Genomic DNA, 22,462 nt, shown 5'->3' with positions numbered 1-22,462 from the left:
TGCATGTGGGATGATAAAATTATAGTGTTGACAACATCTACTTATCTGCTGACTTTGACCGAATGGGAACAAGGCCACATCTGTACTGTATACAATCCCCTTATCACAATATCTATGCCTGGAGGACAAACCCAGAACATCTAGCCTGGTCTGTATTATCCCCACACAGCCATTCCTCTGGATTTCAGGGAGGTTTTTGTTTCCTGCTGGCAGAATGCAGGTTGTGGGTAAAGGAACAATACAGTGATGATGGTGCTAGGTGGAAAATGGCACGTAGCGTACATCATTACATAAAAGAACATCACGCTACATTACCATCTGTCAATCATTTAATCATTTAATGATGAAGTGCTTTGGGCATGTAAAAATACAGTACACCAGTATAACCCATTACTTAATAAAGTTACATATCTCGTTTGCTTTCCTTTTGTATAAAAGCTCTTAAACAGAAAAAATAATATTCAGCCAACTCCTCTGCTCTGTGCAACTATTACTCTTGGATAAACATCAGTGAGGACTGCAATGCAAACATTTTCAAGGTTGATTTGATAATGAGCTATATAGTCAGTGTCCACTGAAGGGAAGGTGTGAGGTCCAGAGTTACAGTAAGTGTCTATCTATATTACTATATCTAATATTACAAAACAATTATTATGAACGCCAGATTCATAATGTTAATGCTTCAAATTTGTTCATAAAATTTTAGTTTTACATGCAGGCAGAAAAATAAAATGGTAAGAACTTTCTTTTTCATTTCAGTGAATAATGATTTTATCTGCAAGCTGTGTTGTTGGGCTTAATCATTGCTTTTGTGCAAAGTTAAATCATCACAACTTCTGCAAACTTTGGACAAGTTATTTCGTCACTCTATCTTAATAAAACAAGAGATATATTATATTTTAATCATAAATTTACAATCCTCTGTTGCCGGAGAATGAATAAAATTATAATGAATAATAACCGCACCGTTTTGGTAAAGCGGAACCTTTCGTTATTTCATTTGAAGCCGCACGGACTCTTTTCTTTGAAGCACATGGTAGCTTGACAGACCGCTTCTAAACAATCTTCGGCAACCACGTCAACAATAATGTAGACATTTGTTTTGTATTTGGAAAAAAGATGTTATGCGGTGAAATATCCAATGTCATTATGCTGCGTGTTCAAAAGAGTATTATTATACAACTGAACTGAATCGAAGCTAACAGCAACACGACGTGATTGCATTTGCAGCAAATAACGCAGTGAGTGTATTTTTTCCCCCCCATCTTTGCAAACCAAAGATATTGTGGATTGTTCAGGCGCATTATTCAGGCTTTGTCGAGCTGCTGTCTGCTTGGTAACATGCTCCTTTTCTTCAGTGTGACTGGTTAAAATAATGCTGCAAGCGTGAAACACGCACCTGGGACCTTGTTTAATATTAATGGTCAACTTTAGATTTACTGCACTTGTGATGTTTTACTGTTACAACCATAACACTTATATTATCATAGCGTTCTTGTACTCTTGAAATCATGTCCTTGTACTTGCCCTCTGACACCCCCCCCCCCCCTCCAGTTTTCACTGCAAAATACAGATAAAGAATTGTATTTCTATATCTAATGCATCAATCAAACCTGCCAATGAAATGACCCCTTCCTAGATTCTGCACCCAAAATTATTAACTTGAAAATTTCCTTTCTGTGCAGGTTTTCAGGATGGCCCAAACAGACAGCAAAGTCCTTATTCTGGGAGCTTTGGCTGGGGTGGCTGGCATCGGCTTGGCTGTGGCATGTTACCAGGGCTATAAAATGAGACGAAGGGCCTCATTGCCAGCGCGCTACCTACACACTAATAATGAACTCGTACCTGGCATGACGTTTATGAATAGTCCCGGTCTACCCGGGGACCAGATTGAGGTACTGGACCGCCTCGAGGCCCTACTACAATGTGTGTCAGAGCTGAAAGACGAAATGAAGGCATTGAAGAATGCCTTACCGATGCGGCACGGTCAAGTTGGCGAAGACCTGAGTGCACCTAATAGGTCAGATGCACATCGAGCTGCTCCTCTTCACAGGACCACACCAACACGGAGGAAAAGGGCTGGAGGCAGCATCACTGGGGCCATAGCAGGTGGGCGAAGTTCTGAAGAAGCGGAAAGTGAGGGAGGGTAAGTATTAACATCTCGTCTTTGTCAGACGCTTTGAGAGGAGCCTGATATTTCGATTGGGTGTCTCAACAGACCTTGAGGAAAACAGACAAAAAATAAAAAGGAAAGTCTTTATGGTGGTGTCAACGGCATTACAGATTGGAGAAATCTGTGATGGTTGTAGAATGAGATGACCAACCAGGATTGTGTCTGAAATTCTCTTTTAAATACCGCAATCTTCACCAATTTTACACCTTTTGCTCGTGTCACGAGTGAGTGCACAATTTAGAAAAAAATTGCAATATTAGTGGATCACATGCAACATGTTCAGCAACAGTACATACAATATATTTAAATGAACACGATTATTCAACATAGTAATTTTTTTTTCCCCTTGAAGTTGTTTTCAACTGTACTTTTGACCCTGCCACCCCTTTTTTTAAACACCAATGAGTCACTTATTACCAAGACCGTTTAATGATCACTGCCACATCTTCAATGGGAAAAAAAAAACGTGTTGACACATCACATGCACAGTTAGTATTTAAACTCATTTTTGATTGCAATATTTCTACCCTATTTGGGGCAAAAAAAAGTGCATAATCCAAATACCGTAATTTTCGGACTATAAGTCGCACCGGAGTATAAGTCGCACCAGCCATAAAATGCCCAAAAAAGTGAAAAAACCCCATATATATGTATATAAATCGCTCCTGAGTATAAGTCGCCCCCCCACCCAAACCATGAAAAAAAACCGCGACTTATAGTCCGAAAATTACGGTAACTCAAAAAGTCAGCCATCACTTCACAGCAGATTTTCTCCAACCATAAGAGGATGTATTCGTTCAAGTTTGACAGGTCTTATCGTGCTTGTATTAGATGTTCTCAATGTCATCCTGACACACATTCCTGCACACTCCATTGTTTACAGTGTTGGATTTGGCCAACCTGTTAGGCAGAGCAAACTCCGGTGTCATTGGCTAATAACAAGGCCATTGGTAAAGTGTAAATTCCCTCTCCTGAGCATGTTTATGCAGTCTAACCAGCTCTTAACTCGCATCAGGAAGAATCTCATTAGTTTTGCTAGATGTCGTCCAGCAGGTTTGTTGTGGAAGAAATCTAGCTTGCCCCACTTCTCGCTCGTGTGCTTTCAGTATACTTATTTGTTTTAGATTCTTGCGTAAACAGCAAGGCTAATGAAGGTCCACTCACTTATCTTTTACAAATGCCTTGAACTCACGGCAACCTTGTGTCACATGAATAGATGTTTATTTTTTGTTCTTTTTTTGGGGGGGGATACAAGCCCATTTGAATATATTCTTATGAAATCACACCTCATCGCTCGAGTCAAGGTTTGAAGTCTTTTTGCTCTCTGGCAAATGTTTTTTCTTTTTTTTCTTGGATGTTCTTTTGACTGCTTAACCTGAATTGACCTGCGTTGAGGAACTATTACGCAAGCAGTGCCTAGAGAGATCAAAACATACCTGTAGGTGTCACTAAATCTTAAATCACAGGAGCTACTCCCCAGCCGTTATTGGCTTCACACACGATGGTTTGTCTTTCATCTTGCAGAACATTTGTATTACAACAACACAAACAGAAATCAAATATCCAGATTAACCCGTGGTTTTCCAATCAAGCCGATGCCTTTTTGATGACTATAAACGACAGTTATTTATTAGTTTTTTTTTTAACAAAATCCCATGTCTTTAATTAAAGACTGCTCTGTATTTTTTTGTGAGTGGGAATGGTGAAGGGATAAAATTCCACCCCTTTAGGGATCATGCTGCTTCCACACAAAAGAAGCCGGTTGCACAATTTATCCTTGCGTCCAATTCAGCCCAGATGGCATTTGCATAGCAATTTTTATTTATTTTTATTTTATTTTTTTTACAAACGTCAGAGCTTGATAATAACTGTTGTAAAGTTATCGTTCTTCTATGCAGTTTATTGAGTGCAATCCAGGTCTCTGGATGTTATTTAAAAAAAAAAAAACACACACACGCATCAACCTGTCTGTGTGCCAAGCTGCCAGAGGCTTCATTGAAATGTGTCTTGTAGAAACTTGTAATTTACGACAGTATCCGCTGCATTCATTCACGTCATGCAACTTTAGCTTAAGAACATTACAGCTTTTTTTTTTATTTTATTTTTTTTTTAAATGCATTCATGACATTGGAGAACTGTTGATTTAAGCATAAAAAGTATTGTCTAGCGACGGGCAAGTCTGCTCAGCACGCTTAAGTTTTAAATCAAGCAAATGGAGTTGCTTGTTTATTTTGTGTAGCTTCTGTCATGGGAATGTTTGCTCTGTGGTGTGGATATTTTTATGCCCTAAAATAATTGATTGGTTTAAGTAAAAAGTCTTCCGGCTTACAGCCCCATCCACTGGTGTGTGACATAGAATGTGTTCATTTTTGCAACTTTTTTTTTTTTTTTTGCCAAATGGGGAAAAGGTAATGTCTCACTATATTGAAGGTTGAGGAAATTTTTGTTTTATTCTGCCCTTTTTTTCATTTTTTTGCAAGTATGCATGACTTTCAAAATTAGCTTCTGCCTCCTCCTATCTTGGGAACAAATGTTTACAATGCCTTAACACGCGCTAGTGAAACTACAGTATATTGATGACATCATCCCACGTCCATGAAAAAGTGATGTTCTTTAGTTTTTTTTTTACTCATTAATTCCCTGAGGTTTCCTGAGAAGCCAATGATTTTTAGTTCAGCGGCTGATCTGTTAGAAAGTAGCTCCTGTCAAATCTGTCAACAATTGTTTCTGATGAAAGGTTCTCATTGGCACCGTCAGTGGTGGTGACATGCTGAATTAGCGAGGCTGCATGCTCAAAAAGCCCACCAAAGTAGACATGGTAACTCAGGCTTGTACAGAGTAACCAAGGAGATTTGCTAAACTCCATTGACGGCTCGTCACGTCGCTCGGGGTCCCTGTAGCTCTGAGCACATATCCTGTGGCCATGCAATTTTTGCATGCGTGTGTTAAGAGTCGTATAGTTGAACTGGTATCGGTTTGAAAAAAAAGTGGTATCGAACGTCCCTACTTCTTATGCAACAACAACAACAAACAATATAATTGCCTAGTAACAGCTAAAGTCGATGAATGGACCAATTAGCTCCTTTGCAAGTATACAAAGTAGCATTTTTCTGAGATTTGCAGGTTTATTGCCATATTTTCATACCGTTGGTAAATCAATGTGCTCGTGATGTAACGGCAGGTAAGAGTTAACTATTGTTGTCGGCACATTAGTGTAACTTCATTGATGTTGTTGACCTAATTAATTATGGTGCACATTAAATGTTGGCGTATCACGCCTGTAATGGAAGCACTAAGGGTGGAAGGGGTGTGTCGCGGGTGGAGTCGGTCGGGATGGAGCCTGCGGCGCATGGCACCTGTTGGGTCACTGATGTTTGTGTCGGCAGCCCGCTCTGACACGCTACTCCAGAACCGTTGCCTATAGCCTCAAATCTTCCCTTAACCACCAGTGACGCACATGGATCTTAATAACTCTTCTATTTATTTTTTGTCCAACTTTGTGTCTGTCTTTTCATGTCTAACGCTACAATTAGGAAAGAATTGCGCTTGCCTACTGCTTTCTAGGTTTCAGTTTGAAGCGTGAGGATGTACTCACTGTAGGTGAAAGTAAAAAAAAAACAAAAAACCATTTTGTCATGATTGCTGTCAAGAAATTGATTACCCCACCGCGACTAGGTGATCAAGCTCCACAATTATAATCGTTTTCAGTTTTGACTTTTCAGCAATCATAGAAACCTAGTGGAAGAAAAATAATTTCCACATTCCGGCTGCCATATTCAAAACTACCTCTATTGTTACAGGTACATAACCGCACTGACTGACTCCGATGAAGAGGAACAAAGTGATGATGAACAATGGGATGAAAGGGAGGAGACAACAGACAGGTTAACTAGCTTACTTGAGAGGATTGACTCTTTGCATCAGGGCACAGAGGCTGACAAAAGAGAAAGTCTGCACATCCTATCAACTCATCGAGACGAGGTTTGTTACATTAGCTAGAAATGATCAGTTTGGGACGTTTTTCGCTCACTTAATCTTGGTATATTTCTAGTTTGGACAGAGCTCCGAATTTCTTTGGCGTCTGATCAGAGCGTATAGCGACGTTCATGACCTCAGCGCCACGCTTGAAGAAAAGAAAAATCATGCAGAAACTGGTAATCTTTTATTAGAGTTAGAAAGAAACAAGAATCCAACCCACTGCTGTAAACACTCATATAGCACAATACCAACTTCACCTCAAATTCTCTTCTAATTGGCACTAATTGTAAAGATTGGGCAATTGTACATCATGTACATAATTGTACATAGTTCATAATGGACCGCAACTCTCACCCAAAGTCAGCTGGGATAGTTTCCAACAAACAAAATGATTTTTTTTTTTGTAGGAAAGAAGGTCGGTGAGGATGCAGTGGCGCTGAACCCCACATGTGCTGAAAGCCACCAGTGGTATGTTATTATTATTATTTATCTATTTCAGCCAATCGCAACTGACCCGAGTGTGCTCTGATAAACTGACATTTAATGTATCATCAAGTCTCTTGTTTGTGTCGTAGTCTAGGGATTATTTTAACCGTTTGATATTTTCTGCTTTACCCCACTTGATGAGCGTTTCTCACAATGAACTTGCAAAGACAAAATAAGGAGCGCTTGTTTTTTCTTCTTTTTTTTTTTTCTTTGATTGCTTGTGAAATCCCCTTGCTGTGGCAAAATGGCATTCAAAATCTTGTTGGTATTTGTGCAAGCCTCATTGGTACATTCCTCATCCGAAATGATGCTCATGTCAAAACTTGACTAATGGACGAGATCCACTGTCAGCGCTTGAGTTAAAAGAAGCATTAAACTTGACACGCAAGAAATCGTGCACGTTCCCACTCTATTTACATTTACTGAAATCTGGTATGACCTTTATGTATTTTACACAAAGAAAACTGTTTGGTGTGTGTTTTTATTTTTTTTTGCAGTACATTTCTACTAATATTGTCCAATTATTTGGTGTATAACTGAAAGCTCCAGTCATAAAGAGTATTAGGTCAGTCATGTGCTACAACACTTGTCGTATAACACCGTGTTTGTTTAGTTAATTAAAGCTTTTCCAAAGCTTCGTTTTTAATCCTACATCCACTTAATGGAATTTACAAGATCCTTAAACGGAGCAAAACAGCGCCTCAGATCAGTTGTTACCAATGTATAAGGTCTAAGGCAGGAACTGGGAACACTACCAAGCAGTGTGACAAGGAAGTTTATGTCTGAGGTAACTGTTTACAAAGTCTAATGATGCCGTGAGAAAACTCGTCACATGTTTTCCTATGTGACGCCCAGCGTGTCACAATTTGGCACATTTCACATTCTGCTTTGTCATTGAAACTACGAGGGAGCTTTTATTTATTTTTTTGTCGTCCTACTGAAAGGTGGACTTTTGGAACTTTTTGGAACCTTTGGACTTTTTTTGCATCCGACATTTCAAAGGTCTGAACATCCCCAATAAGTTATTTAGTGTAAGTCCCTCAAAAATCACAATCTCAATGGTCCAAAATGACAAAACAAGCCTTCTTTACCTGGATGCTGTCCAAAATCTGTCTTTCAACCAAAACATCATTCAGTAAATCCAGTTGGGTTAAGCACAAACCCGGTTTAGTCAAACCAGTTCGACACATCTATTTTTTTTATACTCTTTTGTGTGTTCAATTACTATCTGTGATCTATAAATATCTGTAACTAAATTGTTCCATTCTCAAAATAACTACTGATACGCTCCAGTGCCTTGATTTTTATTGTGTTTTATTTGAACTACATGTGTTGAGAAATTAGTGTCCAATAATTATAAATAATAATTGTCATTACGTCATCGGAACCCACAATTGACGTCCAGATCAGTGAACCTGCTTTGGAACATTTTGAAATGTAGGCCACTTATCCCACAAAAGCGCCTTCATTTCAAAATAACAATCGACCTATTTGACCTCGCCACTGTCTGAACACAAACAGTTCTCAGTAGACTGACAGGTGGGGGATGCATTTGCGCTCTTAAGCCAACTTTGGAAGTGTGCAAATTCCGACCATGTTGGATCCCTACCTTTGGGGCCTCTGTTGTAGAATACAGGCGTGCGGATTAGCAGGGGAGCCACAGGAGGACACGGAGAAGGTGGCTTTGACCTCTGTAAAGTTTTATTTCAAGCATGAGCTTCTGCCACCTCCCTAGTTTCAGCGTGGCAAGATTGGATTCTGCCCTCAGGAGCCTTGGCAACACTGTGTTTTAATTTGTGTACCAATGTTTGTAGACAGTTAATCTGCACATTCTCTTGGTCCCTGGAGTCTTGGCGCTGGTTGTCTTTTGATTTTCTCCCTCCCTCTTCTTGTCTCTGTGCATTTTAGCAAGGTGTCCTCCAGCCTGCTAGCTTTACTTTGTAAATCATCTCCAAATTTTCATGCAAAGACGGAAATCTCTCGAGCTTGACACTTCTGTGATGACCTCAAACAGTAGCCCAACGCTAAAACATAAATAAATCCCCAGTCCGAGACTCATTCAGCGGCAGATTCCAATTCCCATCAACACCACCATGGTACATAAAAGGTGTTTATGTGGTTTTGTGTTGTTTGACAGAGTACCAGCAGGATTAAAGCAGCCTTCCAGTGAAAATACCTCGATCAGCCCCCTTCACCTTTCTTCAAACCCTCAGCTTCATTCTGACGTATAGATTTCAAAACACCCCCAAATGATTTTTTGGGGGAGATTACTGCAGGAAAAAGGAAGAATGTTTTATTTTGTTGAATGTTTTCCAAATTCCTGAGTAATGTTGATGAAATGCCCAAATGCAACCCGAAGAAATCGAATTGAATTCAGTATTGGACTAACTGTACCTTTCAGGTATGCCATTATGTGTGGAATTATGGCGGAATACGACACCGTCCAGAACAAGATCAAGAATGGCTACATTTTTAAGGTAAGTCGTTAGCGTTGTTGCTCCATCCCAGTGAAACATTTGTACATTCAGCGTATGCATTTTCATTTCTGTGCCAGGATCATCTGGATAAAGCCATCCAGCTGAAGCCTCAAGACCCCCTGTCTTACTACCTGCTGGGCCGCTGGTGCTATGCTGTATGTGACACTCGGGCTATCTCTGGCATCTCTCCCCACATCCACGGGCGCTTCCGTCGTGAAAGACGACCCGACCTTTCGTCTCCCTTTGCAAACACGCCCACCGTTTCCCCTTAATCATTGGCACTGTTTGGGTTTTCTTTGCTGTTTGTTTTCCCCCGCAAGGATGTTCAGGAGAGGGCGACAGGACACAGCCCATTGTTAGTTTGAAATCAGATTGCGAGCTGGAACATATTTTCATGCAACTTCTGTTCAACATTGTGTCACACGTTTATGTTGCTGCAACTACCGATTGTTTTCACAGCGTCTAGTCAACCAGTCTAATTGCAGTTTATTTGGAGCAATCTTGGCTTAAAAGGACACTTTTTTTTTTATGGGTTGTTTTTCTAGTGTTGCTCCAGTCAATATGTCAGACTTGCTGTCAGGAAGGAAATAGGTTATTAGGGAGATCACTGTCATTAAAGTCAACATTTGCTAATCACGCGAGGAGTCAGGAGCAGTGCGCTTTCTAACACCTGATGTTTTCACAGTCTGAGTTTTAAAGGCTCTCTGTCACGTTTACGCGTCCCACAAAGATGTACTGTTTGCACTCGACCAGTGTTTGAAAGCTTCCGCGATGACGCCATAGCAATATGACACCTGCAATTAGACGGCTCGGATGAATGGTGTGAAGCAGACTATGTACTTCTGGCCATTATCATAGTCTGATGAAAAAAAAATCAAATGGGGGGGGGAAGAAATAATGCTGGTAGGAAGGTACCAGTGTTGTCAACATTCTGTGAAAATACTCCCAAAAGCCTCATTTGTACTTAGCATTTTAAGTTGTTGATTTTACTGTATTGACAATGATCTAGAACAGGCAATGAATTAAATTGTGCAGTGTGAGAAGGGATTAGAAATGTTGTTCTTAAATCGTAGCACAGTTCAAATTGGAACAGAGAATCGGTTCCCAAGAAAAATAAGTAGAGATTTCTAGCCGTTCATGAGTTAAGTCAAGAAATGGGCTGAGTTTGATTAATATCTGGTGTCCCTTTTGCAGGTAGCCCAGTTATCTTGGCTTGAGAGGAAAGTTGCCGCTGCATTATTTGGAGAACCTCCCAGCGCCACCATTGAAGATGCACTGAAGAATTTTCTGAAGGTTTTTTTTTTTTTTCTTTCTTTCATACTTATGTCTCATACACATAACGAAGAAAACAGATTCAATGTTAAAACGAAGACGTGCTCTCGTGTCCCATTTGACAAACGCTCAACTTCAAGTTCCTCCCAAATCTCTCCTTTGCCAAATTCTCAGATGCCAAACCCTTCGTGTTTAGAGAGGCTTAGTGTGTGTTCTCACATTTGGATTGTTTATATAGTGGAGAATTTTGCTTCTGGCTAATATATCTGTGCGTGTCTCTTTATTGCGTCTTGTGTATCTTTACTCATCGAGTTCTGGCTCCCTGTTATAACATGTAGCCCACAACATAGAAGCAAAGCTGCCAAAAAACGCTTTTGTGTTTAGCGTGCAAAGAGCTCCAGAAATGAACACATTTTCTCTGTTGTAGGTTGAAGATATCCATCCAAGATATTCCAAACTCAACTATGTATTTCTTGCAAAGGTCTGTTATCTTGTAGACTCCTTTTGAACAAGTTTTCATTTTTAAAAGTGCACTGCCTAATACTGCATGTGTTTTTACTATCTGCACAATCTGCACATTTGTTATTCGAAGCGTTCTAAATATTTTGTTTACCTCATTTACTGCCATGAAAGGGACACACTATTATAAAAAAACATCCAGTATGCTCTACTGCAAACTACAGCTACTCTCATGAGCCTAAATGAATATCTCTGACAAGTCAAACAAAACAAAGCATTATCTACCTGTTTGTAACGTCAATATTCTTTTTTTTTTGATATCCTATATTGATATTTAGGGCTTTGTAAAGGTCTCTTGTTCTTCTCTGTGATAGTGCTACAGAGACATTGGGTACAGGAAGAAGGCAAGGGAGATGTGTGAGGCTGCTGCGTCAATGCAGTCGCTTTCAAAGGAGGTAGGAACCATCATGTTAAATAATAATTATCATTATTATTTGACCCTTGACCTCTATACGGAGATTTTTCAAAAGCTGGCACTTTACTAACTTTTTCCATGACCTGGTTCTGAAAACTAAAAGCACCTGACCAAATAGTCAAAAGAATGTAGAAAAAAAAGAGCAATTATAGGGTACAAATATGACATAACAAACAAAATAATCACAGTGTTCATATTTAAAGCAAGTGATGTTTACCTTATTGTATGAAATTGCAATGCACTAATATAAACGGTCCGTTAATAGGATGAAGACGCACAGAAAGAGCTTGAACTTCTCCGCCCGGATCTTGGACTGTTAGACCCGAAAGATGAATCGGACCTGTAGCTTCTGCTCCTTACAGGCAACTTGTGTGTGCAGTGAGTACACTGAGACCATAAGCGTTCTCTCAGTGAGAGGCAAGTTGTTGAGTTCCATCGTCACTGGGAGCAAATTGGTCCATTGAGGCAATGTTGACTTGAAGATGAACATTAGTTTATTGCTATGGTTGGTGTGGTTGGGTCCTGGTCCATTCCCATCGCTCCTTCAGAAAGCGAATTTTGTTGTTGGAGTTGTGGGCACTGCTCAGATGATGACAATTCTTGTTTTTGCTGATAGTTGGCTCTATTTTTCTGCACTCAACTCGTCGCACCTATCTGACATAATTCATTAGCTCCAATACGCAATGATCACGCTGTTGTTCTATGAACACATTGATTGACATTATTGACTCAATACAACGTATGGCCATAGTATTTTACTTTTGCAAACTACCCACATCCTCATCCTCAAGTGAAAGTCCTCAACATCAAATAGAACAAAAGCACAATTGAAGTAGAAATAGAGAAATGTCACGGAACACATTGGAAGGGAGAAACTTACTGCATTCTACCAAAGTGTGAGTTGTACTTTTTATCATTTATTTTTATGTATGTGTTGGTCGGTCAAACTGTGTCCCAATATGAAAGCACTACACAAGCTATTTTATTTTTAAATAAAATATAGACTATTTGGTAACCAAAAAAACATATCTTGTTAAATTTGAATAAATGGATGTTAAAATTCTTACTGCGTTTTAATTTTCATTAGTAAGTCCAAGAGTCCCATCACTTGTGAGCTCTTTTTAGAACAGACAGATGGGCTACGTTTGTTGTCCTTGGGGCTAATAAATACACACTGGCACCATTTTTTTTTTTTTATCCATCACAATGTACATTAATCTACAGCACAAAAAGGCACCTATGTTTGCGGTATCTTTTTTTTTTTGTATCCAGACAAACAGTAATTCACAAGGTGGTGGGGAAATGCGTTTATATGATCCATGCAGTTAAATGGAGCCATTAGCAGCAGGTTTGGTAATATTTAGTCTTTGGAGCAGAAATCTTGGATGTGTGACTCATAAAAATTGAATGTCATTTTGAGTGAATAATAAATTATGAGTGTTGGGGCTTTGATTTTATAGTTGTTTTAATCATTCCTTATTGCTTAGACAACTGTTCTCAAAATGTAGACCTGATGCAGGTCAGAGGATGTATTTATTTCATTCTCCATCTTTGCTTTGTGTGTCTAAAATCATTTAAAAAAAGTGCTTTTGTAAAGGAAAAAATATATATAATTTGTCGCTTTACACAGGTACTTGTAGTGGCAAGATGATGTTGCATGTATGTGATTTTGTTCTATTCTACGCCAAAGCAATTCTGTTATTTGTTGAGACTTGTGTGAACTGAATCATGGATGGTACTAGAATGTGTAATTAAATCTGGGAAACCGATGAGAGTATTTCAATCCATTTGTGTGCCTCTATTGGACCTTGTTAAATTCTGTAATGATTTTTATTATGCACTTCAAGATGTGGATTATTGATACCCCCCCTCCCCATCTGTTTCAACCATATTGCCCGCATCTTTACTCACGTTGCTGCATTTTTGTTCATGCATTTTCCTTCCAAATGAATTTAAATGACACGTAGGATACTGTTATGAAAATGCTTTCCTCTTCCTTCTGCATGCATCACTGAAGAGGGCTGCAGAATTCGAAGAAATGCATTCTCAGGAAAACTGAGTACAGGTAGTCTGCGGGTGCGATTGCTCGCCTCTAATCTTGATTTTGGTACGTGCGGGTTTTAAGGAATGAACTTTTTGGTTGCATAACAGTGTGTCATATTTTACCAGTGTTCTGTCTTCTCTAGTTCAAATTCCTGAGGAAGGATGAATTGAATCTTTTAATTATTTGAAATCACCTCTACTTTCATGTTACCTTTGTGTTTTGAATAGCCTCTCACGCGACATAGCCCTGCACTTAAGTTTCTACTGTTCTCTGCCCTTCAAAACATTTGTGGAATTCCCTGTTTGTTTTCTTCATGTCTCAGCTGATTTACTGGCACAATTTCAATGTGGATGTGACTTGCGCAAGTGCTAGTCAATTGTGGAAAGGTAAACATCCGCAATAGTAAATAATATTTTTGGAGAGTTGGTGGTTTTGTTTCGGAAAGAAAATAATGCCCATACAGAAAGGGGAGGTCTGCTTTTAAAATACACCTGGATGATCTTCAATCTATTGCCATTTTATTTCTTTTTTTTTTTTCAGTCGTGTGACTCCAACCATGACCCTGCAGTTTCAGGTTCTATGAGTTAAAAATCAATTCTAGCCTTTCTAAATTCTTTGCACTGACGCAGTTAGGAAAGCTATCTCTATGAGGTACTTTGCATATTAGAGTGGAATTCTACAAACGTTCCTCCCTTGCGGTCTTTATCTTGAGATCAATTTCTCAGTTGGCAACTCTGCACGTTTAACTTTGGGTGTTTCCATTCGTAACATTATAGTTTGCAATCTGTACCAACCGGGTCTTCATCTTGAACGTGCCAGTGATAAAAGAAGCAAGTCGTCAACTTTATCAGTAATCATCTACTGTACTTTTATCACACTTTGTTATGCACTCTGCAGGTCTCAAGCTGATCAAGTACAGGATGTCCTGGCAGAGAAAGATAACAGCTGTGCATGAAAAAAAAAAGCATCCCCCAAACACTTCCATTTTGTCCCTACCTGGCCTGGCTGAGTGAAGGTGAGGAAGGAGAAAATCTAGGTACAGTGATTTGTGGACCACACTTTAAAATATAAATCAAAACAGCATGAGATTTATGCAGTTGTTAACCAAATATTTTGATTTGCCCACTTGGCTGTTACATGGAAGTCTAAAAACAATTCGAAATTTTTGTTTTGCATCTGATTTAATGAGTTATAGATATATCAAATTAGAATTCCTGTAAAAAAAAAAAATCAGGAAGTAAATAAATCAATGTTTAATAGGGGATGAAATGGGCAGTAGGCATGAGTAATGAAGAATACAGAATTTTATATAATAAATGTTCCTTATTGTTCCTTCAGTGAAATAAAAATACTGTTGTGACCTAATGTATGTGTATATTAGATGGTGCATCCATACAATAGCTCACAAGTAGTGCTTGCATGTACAGTAACTTTCACAATTTATTATTTTCAACATTTGGTATTACATCATCCTTATTACTGGATCACTGTCTAGCAGGTCTTGTTGAGCTTATTTGCCTGGTTAGGCTCCCAGTCGTCACTGTTTGCTTTAAATCAGTGCTTGTCAATTATTTTCTCTTACGCCAGGAAGAAAAAAACATTTCACACCTTTTTCAACTCTCCTCAGTGACTATAAATAGTATCATTTGTCCATAAAATTGTAATGTAATTAACATGTTCCCTGGGTCACGCCCCCCCCCCCCCCCCTTCTCTGCCCCACTATTGAGAGGCACTGCATTGAATGATGACCTCCAGTTGGAAGAAGGGTGTGAATACATGTCCAGTGTCATCTAGAATACATCAATTCCTGATAGGTTTGCTGTTTGTGATCATGTCAGTTGACATTTCATCTCATAAATACGTTCAGTTCTGTTCTTGCTGTATGCTCACTGGCTCGGTTTTGCCCCTCATATTCAATGGGTTATTGGTCTGTTTTTATTCATCGCTCATTTTATTTTATTTATTATTTATTATTTATGGTTTGTGCCTTCTTGTTTTTGTTTTGTGTCGCCTACTTGTATGTCTCGTCACCGTGGGATGGAGGAAACGGAATTTCGGTTTCTTTGTGTGTCTTGACATATGAAGGGATTGACAATAAAGCTGACTTTGACTTTGACTTTGAGTTCATTTTCCTGCTTATTTTTCTGACTTTTGATCTTTTTTTTTTTTAAGAGTCCGAGGACTCTGCCTTGGTGTCCTCGTGGAAAGCCTGGCTGGACACCTCTTGGAGCAGCTTCATGTCATCCCGCAGAGACATAGCTATTACAAAAGAGTTTGGTTTGAGAGTCAGACCGTAGGTATAGCCCAGGTCGGGCGGCCTGGCCGGGTCTGTGCTCAAGTGGCACTGGTGAGCCAGAAGAGCTGTGAAGAGGAAGATCTGAAACTTAGACAACTCCTCTCCAATGCAGCGCCGCTTCCCCAGAGAGAAGATGAGCACCGAGTTGCACAGGTCCTTGTTGAGATCACCACAGGGGTGCAGGAAACGCTGGGGGTCGAATTTCTCAGGCTGGGACCAGATGGCGGGATTGTGATTGGAGGACCACTGGTTTACAAAAACGACTGTGTTCTTTGGTATGCTGTAACCACTGATGGAGGTGTCTGTGGTGGTGTAGTGAGGGATGGTGAGCGGCACGAAGCTGGTGAAACGCATCACCTCGTAGATGAAGGCCATGACATAAGGCAGCTCAGCCTGGTCCTCCATGGAGGGGAGGCGGCTGCGGTCCACCACTTTGTCCACTTCTTCTTGGAGGCGCACCTGCATCTCCGGGTACCTTTTAATCCACCGTGGGGAAAAAATACAAAGTCAAAATACATCTGATTTGGAATTTGTCAACTCTCAAGCTGTGTTGATTGTTTAAACACTTATCAGTGAAGGTCAAGGGTGAGGTCTTGGACTTCATTGGCAAATATGATGTCACAACATCATCTTAAAACATTTATCCCACTAAGCGGAGAACAATTGTGGGTGTTTTTGAGGGCAGCGATTGTTGCTGTCCCCGATATAATCGGCAACATCACCTCTTTTGTCTGAAATGAGGCAACTACATTTCCGACGCTATCTGTCCCTCGTTTTTTTAGTTGGTATCGGCGCCATCGGTCGCCGCTTATCCGCCCAATCAAGAACATCGAATTTGTTAAGCTCAGAGGGAAACTTTTTTGGATGAAGTCTTGGACAATATGAAGATATGTCACAGCATTGCATTTTAGAGTCGACGGTGGAGATTTTTTGTTTTATTTCTGAGGAAAAAAATAATAATTCAAACAGTCAATAATGGTAACACTGTCTATTGTTAAAGACATTTTGAGAGCTAAAACACTAATTCAAGTTCGAATAACTTCAAAATATAATTATTGACATTTTAGGTTAGAGTGGAGAAATTGACATGTTTTAAATTATCTTATCATTTGAGTGGCAAGTAGTTCTGTCAGCTCTTGTTTTATTGAAAATTCAGAACAGACAATTTTCAAAAATATTTCGTTGAACTGCCCAACCTAAAATGTTAATTTTGAGTTCACTCAAATTTTCAGTTGAGATATTTTAGTCAAAAATATTTCGTTGAACTGCCCAACCTAAAATGTTAATTTTGAGTTCACTCAAATTTTCAGTTGAGATATTTTAGAATCACCCACCACCACATCCCCCGAAATTCTTCCATACTACAATTGTGCGGGTTTTTTTGGTGTGTTTTTTTTAAGTACCAAACAGAAAGGAAATTGCCTTACTTGACGAGGATGATAAAGATCCAGTGCAGCATTGTTGACATCGTGTCTTGACTTGCTCCAAATATATCTACAAGAGTAGCTGGCACATAGTCCTTAGCCGATGGGTGGCCAGTTTTCTCACTGATTTTGTCCATGGCCCCTATCAAAGCATCAGTCATGTCCCTGATGGAGCCCGACTGAAAAGTTTTCCTGTGCGCTGTCACCTTTTCAAGAATAAACGCGCTGAACTCCCTGTTGAGCCTCTTGAAGTTGTCAAACAGCGTTTTGATGGGGTTGGGGAAGTACTGGAGCCAGGGCATCACGTCCACGATGCTTCCTGCGCCGACCGTCTCGGTGAACTGGCTGTTCCTGCCCACCAACTCGCGGAACTCCTCGTTGTCGTACGAGTACCTCTTCCCGAAGCACACCGCGCTCATGATGTTGGCCGTGGACACCACAACACCCTCCATGGGTGCGAAAAACTTCTGCTGCTCGGTGTTGCGCACGAAGAGCTGCACAAGCTCTTTAAATTCACAGAAGATGTGTCGCTCAAATGTTTTCTTTGTCATCTGATTCCCTGTGGAGAACATCCTCACAGTGGAATGAGCCACCCTGCGCTGCACCTTCCACCTGTCCGATGTGGTCCTGAAGGCGAGCCCGTTGCCACCTGAGATGTACTGGAACGAGGTGAAATCAGGTCTGCCCGCAAATTCCAAGCCTTGTTTAACCAACGCCTGCTTAATGGATTCCCTGTTCAGCACCACCACGCTCCGACAGCCCAGTTTGATTTGGAAGACGTCGCCGTATTTTTCTGCCATGCGCATGAAATACAGGTGCGGCGCCTTGCCGATTTGCGCTGCGTTGCCGATGATGGGCCAGGGGAACGGGCCCGGCACGCGCGCAACCGAGCGCTGCTGGAACCAGCGACATACTTGGAAGGACAGCAAGAGGGTGATACAAGTCACTAACAGGCTCGTCATATTCGCTCCGCCGCTCTCATCCAGCCTCAGTGACATCTTGACTCGTCCTGCAGGTGGGAGGACGATAATAATTGGAAAGTTGTGTTATTGATATGCGCTAGCCCTGAATTCAATATATCTGGCTAAAAAAAAAAGAAAACATTGATGCAAAGCTTAAATTTCTCTCTGTTTTGAACATGTCAAAGTGCAGCCTGTTGCATGCCTGCTCTGGTCCCGACATGGTGTGTGCAGGTTTTCTGATTTTTTATTTAGGTGTCGTGCAGAGGGTGTCACCCCAGCCTGCAAACATCACCTCCTCCAACCCTCCCTTCCTGCATGCTCTAACTCTACATATAGGCAGGTAACCGGCGTAATATGTCCCACCAGTGAGTTCAAACGCAAAATGTCATTTTCTTGTCAAATTGATGATTATATTTATAATATCTAAGAGCTGAATGAAATAAACTGGCTTGACAAAAAATATATTTGATCATATATGACTCAAGTCAGAGAGGTATCAGCAAAATAATATGCTTAATGCTAGCAGGAAAAGAGCTGCGTCTAATATTTTGCTTACCTTATATAGTAAATCAAATATTTAACCAACTGTCTGATTCGGGTGATGAAGCCCAATTAAAGGGAATTTTGGATGTGCTTTCCAATTAAACCACCAGGAGGAGGCGGACCCCACGTTGTAAAGCATTAATAGCTAATTAACAATGACTGCACAATACACGACGAGGCCCTGTGGCCAGAGCTGACTGGTCTCTGTCCTTTCTGTTTTCCAAGATCCGACACAGCTAAGTAATGTGAGTCAGTTTAATTCATGTTACATGCCGATGTGATGCACAATTTGTGTTTTCGTGAACTGCTGCTCATGTCCGTTGGCCTATGGAGGGATTTGGGGACCCGCTTCAGCACCGCGGACAGCAGCTTGCAACACACTGATAAAGGCGAGTGAACCCCACGATTCAGCGATGGATACTAGCCTTGCTGGCTTTGGGAAAGTGGCCAGAATTGGTCACCCTAGTTGCAGGGTAAACGTATTTTATGACATACACTGTCACTTTCACATCTATGAACAATTATTTGTCGTCAGTGAAATGAAATATAGCCGATCAAACAATTATTAACTGGCTTCTGAATTTAAAATTATCCAGTAATTTGATAATATAAATGATCATTTATTTATTTATTTATTTATTTATTTATTTATTTATTTATTTATTTATTTATTTATTTATTTATTTATTTATTCAGTCATAATGTCCCTCCGGAGGAAAACACAAAATTGCAAAATTCAAACCTGAACATTAGAATTGCGAGACAGATGAGCTAACTGTAATCCACCCCTACAAACTATTATTATTATTATTATTATTATTGACCCACTCTCAGATATAGATAAAAAATACAACCACTACATTTTGATAATAATAATATTAATAATGATAGTGATTTTCCCGAGTTATCAAAATGGAAACATATGCAACATAATTGTGCTAAAATGATCTTAAATATGCCTAAAATGTCAAAAATTCTGTCCAAAAGTAAGACCATAGAAATTTGGAGGTAAAGTCAAAAGTAAACTTACCAAGCGTCCAGATTTCTTCCCTTGATGTCAAATAAGTTGAGATGCAAAAGCGATGGTGCATTTGTACTTCAACATATGGAGGGTGGAGACAAACCAGTGTGTGGTGTGAAGCCAGCCTCCTTTGCCAAGTTCATAAACTAAACCATACAACGTCACCCTCACCTCTTTCTTTCGAAGATTTGTTTGCAAAACTAATCCTGCCTATTCTCATTTGTTTGGGTTCTTATAAATTATAATGAAACATTATTTATCTTTACACCTCTTCTAACCTCTTACTTTCTCAATACCACCAGATTTATTTGTTGTCAGAAAACCAAGCTGGGAATAACCTGGGAGATGCCACCGGTATGTGTTGACTGTTATTTTTTGAGTCTGCGTTAATGTATTAGCAATTCATTTCCTTTTTGGCTTCTAAATTGTTAAAGCATAAAATCAAGTTCAAGAAAATGAATGACGTAAACTCAAATACACATCTTCTAGGAACTCTTCAGGCTTTTCAAGTTGAGGCAAGCTTATATCAAAACCAGAACTTCCCACGCACACACACATGCAGATAAACCCCGCCTATTATTTACGTGACAGTAACTTTGACCACAGTTTTGAAAAAAGTTGGTAACGTTCTATTTAGGTAGTAGTCTCTGTTTACACTGTCGGTTTCACCTGCTTCCTGTCACTTTTGTCTGGCTCATCAATTCTGCATGCCCTAATTCAAGTCCCATTTGGCTAGTATGGATCACATTTAGCAACATTCGTTATCCATTAAAGCTTCAGTGAAATGGTGCGCATTGTAAAATGTTATTATTTTCTTTCAAGCGACCCGTCCGTCGGCGCATAAGCCTCCTTGATCTCTTAAACCTCACATTTCTTAGTGTTTGGATGCTGGAACATTTGCTTAATCCACACAGTAAGTGAATGGCGGAATTGCGCAGACGGTAGCCGCCGCCGTTAGCCACCAAAGAAAGCTGCTCAACGCTAATAAGCTGAGTCTTAACAGTGTTTCCTTTTTGCTACATGACTGACAGTTCAATTGCTCATCGCGTGTGAGTGAGAATGGAGGTCAGGGAGGAGTTGGCAGGAAGGTGTGTACATGTGATGATTTGCACCTGCAGCAAAGGTCTGTACCTTGCAGCGTGTTCCTTTTTGCATTATTGCCGCACTGAGGAGCTGCAGAAAGTGAGTTTTAGTATGGAAAGCAATCCATGACTTTGATTTACGTGGAGGTCTTAAGTGGAAGTCTACACGTGATCTTAGAGCACTTATTCAGCTTATGTCACACTCCACATCAATGCTGAGAACCTGCGCGGAACAACAGGGGCCTCGTATTGGAAGGATTTGGAAAACATTTAAAGTAGTCATCCATCAGTGTGTCAACACTGACAAGTTCACCAAATATGGTACGCCTCTGGGGACAGGTTATTATGACAAAGACAAATGGAACTCGAGTTAAAAACGTTTTAAAATGAGATTAAGATAAAAGCCACTTTTTAAAAAGATCCATTCTTGGTGATTTTCACTCACCTATCGTCAGACTGATCCAAAACCTTTTTTTGTCAAAGGATAAAATTACTTGTAAGGTTTATGTTAAGTTTGAAGGAGAGTAAATGATACGCAAATGTTTGCGCAGAAAAAAAACACTGACAAAGAAGACAAAGAATAAACGTAGGAAAATTAAATGAAACTTAAAAAAAAAATGATTAATACCTGTCATTTTTAAGGTTATCAATATTTTCTGAATTTCAATGCTTTTTATGTTATTCCCTATTTTATTTACTTTATTTCATTAATATTACTATTTCTCAAAGTTGCTTTTTCTCCCACCAACATCATGTCATGTCATTTTTGTGTCATTTTCATTTTTTTTTTTCTAATTACTGTTTTTGTCACTGCATTAATAATCCATCTATACTTCCTCACTCATCATAACTAATTCAAGCTCTATATTTTGCGTTTATTTCCCAATTCACTTTTTGAAAATTGTACTATTTTCTTATAGTATAACTTGAAGATTCCTATACAGATGATAAAAAAAGAAAAAAAAAGGTTCACAAAATGGTCACATTTTTGTGTGCAGTGCCATTTTGGTAATGACTTGCTTTAAGAGATGAATAAACTTTGGCAATACAAGCAAACTGCTGTACGGGTTAGCAAGCTTTCTCTAGCTTTCGGCTAAAGTGCAGTCCGACTGTTGACACGCTTGAACGGTGGTCCGACCACCTCCACTCTCCCACACCACTGCACCACTATTTTATTCTTTACAGAAAATAAACGACTGCCTCTCTAAGTTGTGCAGATGGGTGCTAATGAGAATCCCGATGACCTTGCAGATCAACTAAGCATTCAATGAGGTAACGCTTCTTTTTTTTTTTCATTTTTGTCTGGGCCAAGTGCAACTGAGGCCCTTGCCAAAGCGTAACCAGCAGCCCGTGAAGGCATCTCCCCTCCGTTCTCACACTGAAAGGGCATTTTCCCCCTTGAATTGCAAATGGAAGTGCAGGCCAGTCTTTTTTGTTTTACTGGAGGAAAACCTTTTCAATCCAGTTGAACTCTTGCTACTTCTTTGCAAAGAATGGGGGGCTTAATACGAGTCTAACCGCATGACTGCGCATTTCAAATCCATGCCAGCTAAAAAGGATTTGCTCACAATTTGCATCTTCTTTGCCGCCATCAGGCAACCGTTGTCATCCATCATTGTTTTTATCAGCCTAATTGAAGGGGCTACATGGGGAATAACTAGCCTGTGATGACAAATTAAGGCTGAAGTGTTTTGCCGTCATCGCTTACTTTGGAATCTATCTGGAAAATACATTTTGATTGTTTAATCAAGGTATTAGAGGGATGACTTT

General features: G+C 39.8%; 2 protein-coding genes and 1 long non-coding RNA gene across 5 annotated transcripts; 2 read left to right on the top strand and 1 right to left on the bottom strand.

Annotated features, from left to right (window-relative positions):
- The first annotated feature begins 450 nt into the window (after positions 1-450).
- On the top strand, positions 451-13,185 carry LOC119134481 (regulator of microtubule dynamics protein 2). Of its 3 annotated transcripts, XM_037271169.1 has the most exons (12): positions 453-605; positions 719-734; positions 1,686-2,146; positions 5,974-6,154; positions 6,225-6,327; positions 6,559-6,619; positions 9,039-9,114; positions 9,192-9,269; positions 10,309-10,407; positions 10,814-10,867; positions 11,220-11,300; positions 11,586-13,185. In XM_037271169.1, the coding sequence occupies exons 2-12, from the start codon at positions 732-734 to the stop codon at positions 11,664-11,666; spliced, it is 1,278 nt and encodes a 425-aa protein (XP_037127064.1). In that variant the 5' UTR covers positions 453-605; positions 719-731; the 3' UTR covers positions 11,667-13,185. The 3 variants fall into 3 exon arrangements, with proteins under 3 accessions (XP_037127065.1, XP_037127064.1, XP_037127066.1); XM_037271170.1 differs by lacking the exon at positions 719-734 and having other exon boundaries at positions 451-605; XM_037271171.1 differs by lacking the exons at positions 453-605; positions 719-734 and adding an exon at positions 1,011-1,241.
- A 1,416-nt stretch (positions 13,186-14,601) lies between these two features.
- On the bottom strand, positions 14,602-19,713 carry LOC119134480 (cytochrome P450 1B1). The gene is made up of 4 exons (XM_037271168.1): positions 19,620-19,713; positions 17,088-18,093; positions 15,491-16,135; positions 14,602-15,234 (listed from the first exon to the last, which is right to left on the bottom strand). Exons 1-3 carry the CDS (start codon positions 19,678-19,680, stop codon positions 15,532-15,534), a joined length of 1,671 nt encoding a protein of 556 aa, XP_037127063.1. The 5' UTR covers positions 19,681-19,713; the 3' UTR covers positions 14,602-15,234; positions 15,491-15,531.
- LOC119134482 lies at positions 18,093-21,213 on the top strand. The gene is made up of 3 exons (XR_005100349.1): positions 18,093-19,062; positions 19,913-19,964; positions 20,433-21,213. It is a non-coding gene; the product is annotated as an uncharacterized LOC119134482 (long non-coding RNA).
- Positions 21,214-22,462: the final 1,249 nt, after the last annotated feature.

This window comes from Syngnathus acus, chromosome 15, assembly GCF_901709675.1.
Source record: "Syngnathus acus chromosome 15, fSynAcu1.2, whole genome shotgun sequence".
Taxonomy (NCBI): Eukaryota; Metazoa; Chordata; class Actinopteri; order Syngnathiformes; family Syngnathidae; genus Syngnathus; species Syngnathus acus.
The sequence above is the reverse complement of the archived record's forward strand: the minus strand, read 5'-3'. Positions and strand labels throughout refer to the sequence as shown.

What these genes read in the sequence shown, in the direction of transcription:
- LOC119134481 (XM_037271169.1), top strand. An exon ending in GAAGCGGAAAGTGAGGGAGG is followed by an intron (nt 2,147 to 5,973) that starts GTAAGTATTAAC and finishes CTATTGTTACAG; the next exon opens with GTACATAACCGCACTGACTG. An exon ending in TGGGCCGCTGGTGCTATGCT is followed by an intron (nt 9,270 to 10,308) that starts GTATGTGACACT and finishes TCCCTTTTGCAG; the next exon opens with GTAGCCCAGTTATCTTGGCT.
- LOC119134480 (XM_037271168.1), bottom strand. Translation starts at nt 19,680, where the DNA reads ATGCACCATCGCTTTTGCATCTCAACTTATTTGACATCAAGGGAAGAA. An exon ending in GGAAGAAATCTGGACGCTTG is followed by an intron (nt 18,094 to 19,619) that starts GTAAGTTTACTT and finishes TCCCACCTGCAG; the next exon opens with GACGAGTCAAGATGTCACTG. An exon ending in ATCTTTATCATCCTCGTCAA is followed by an intron (nt 16,136 to 17,087) that starts GTAAGGCAATTT and finishes GTGGATTAAAAG; the next exon opens with GTACCCGGAGATGCAGGTGC.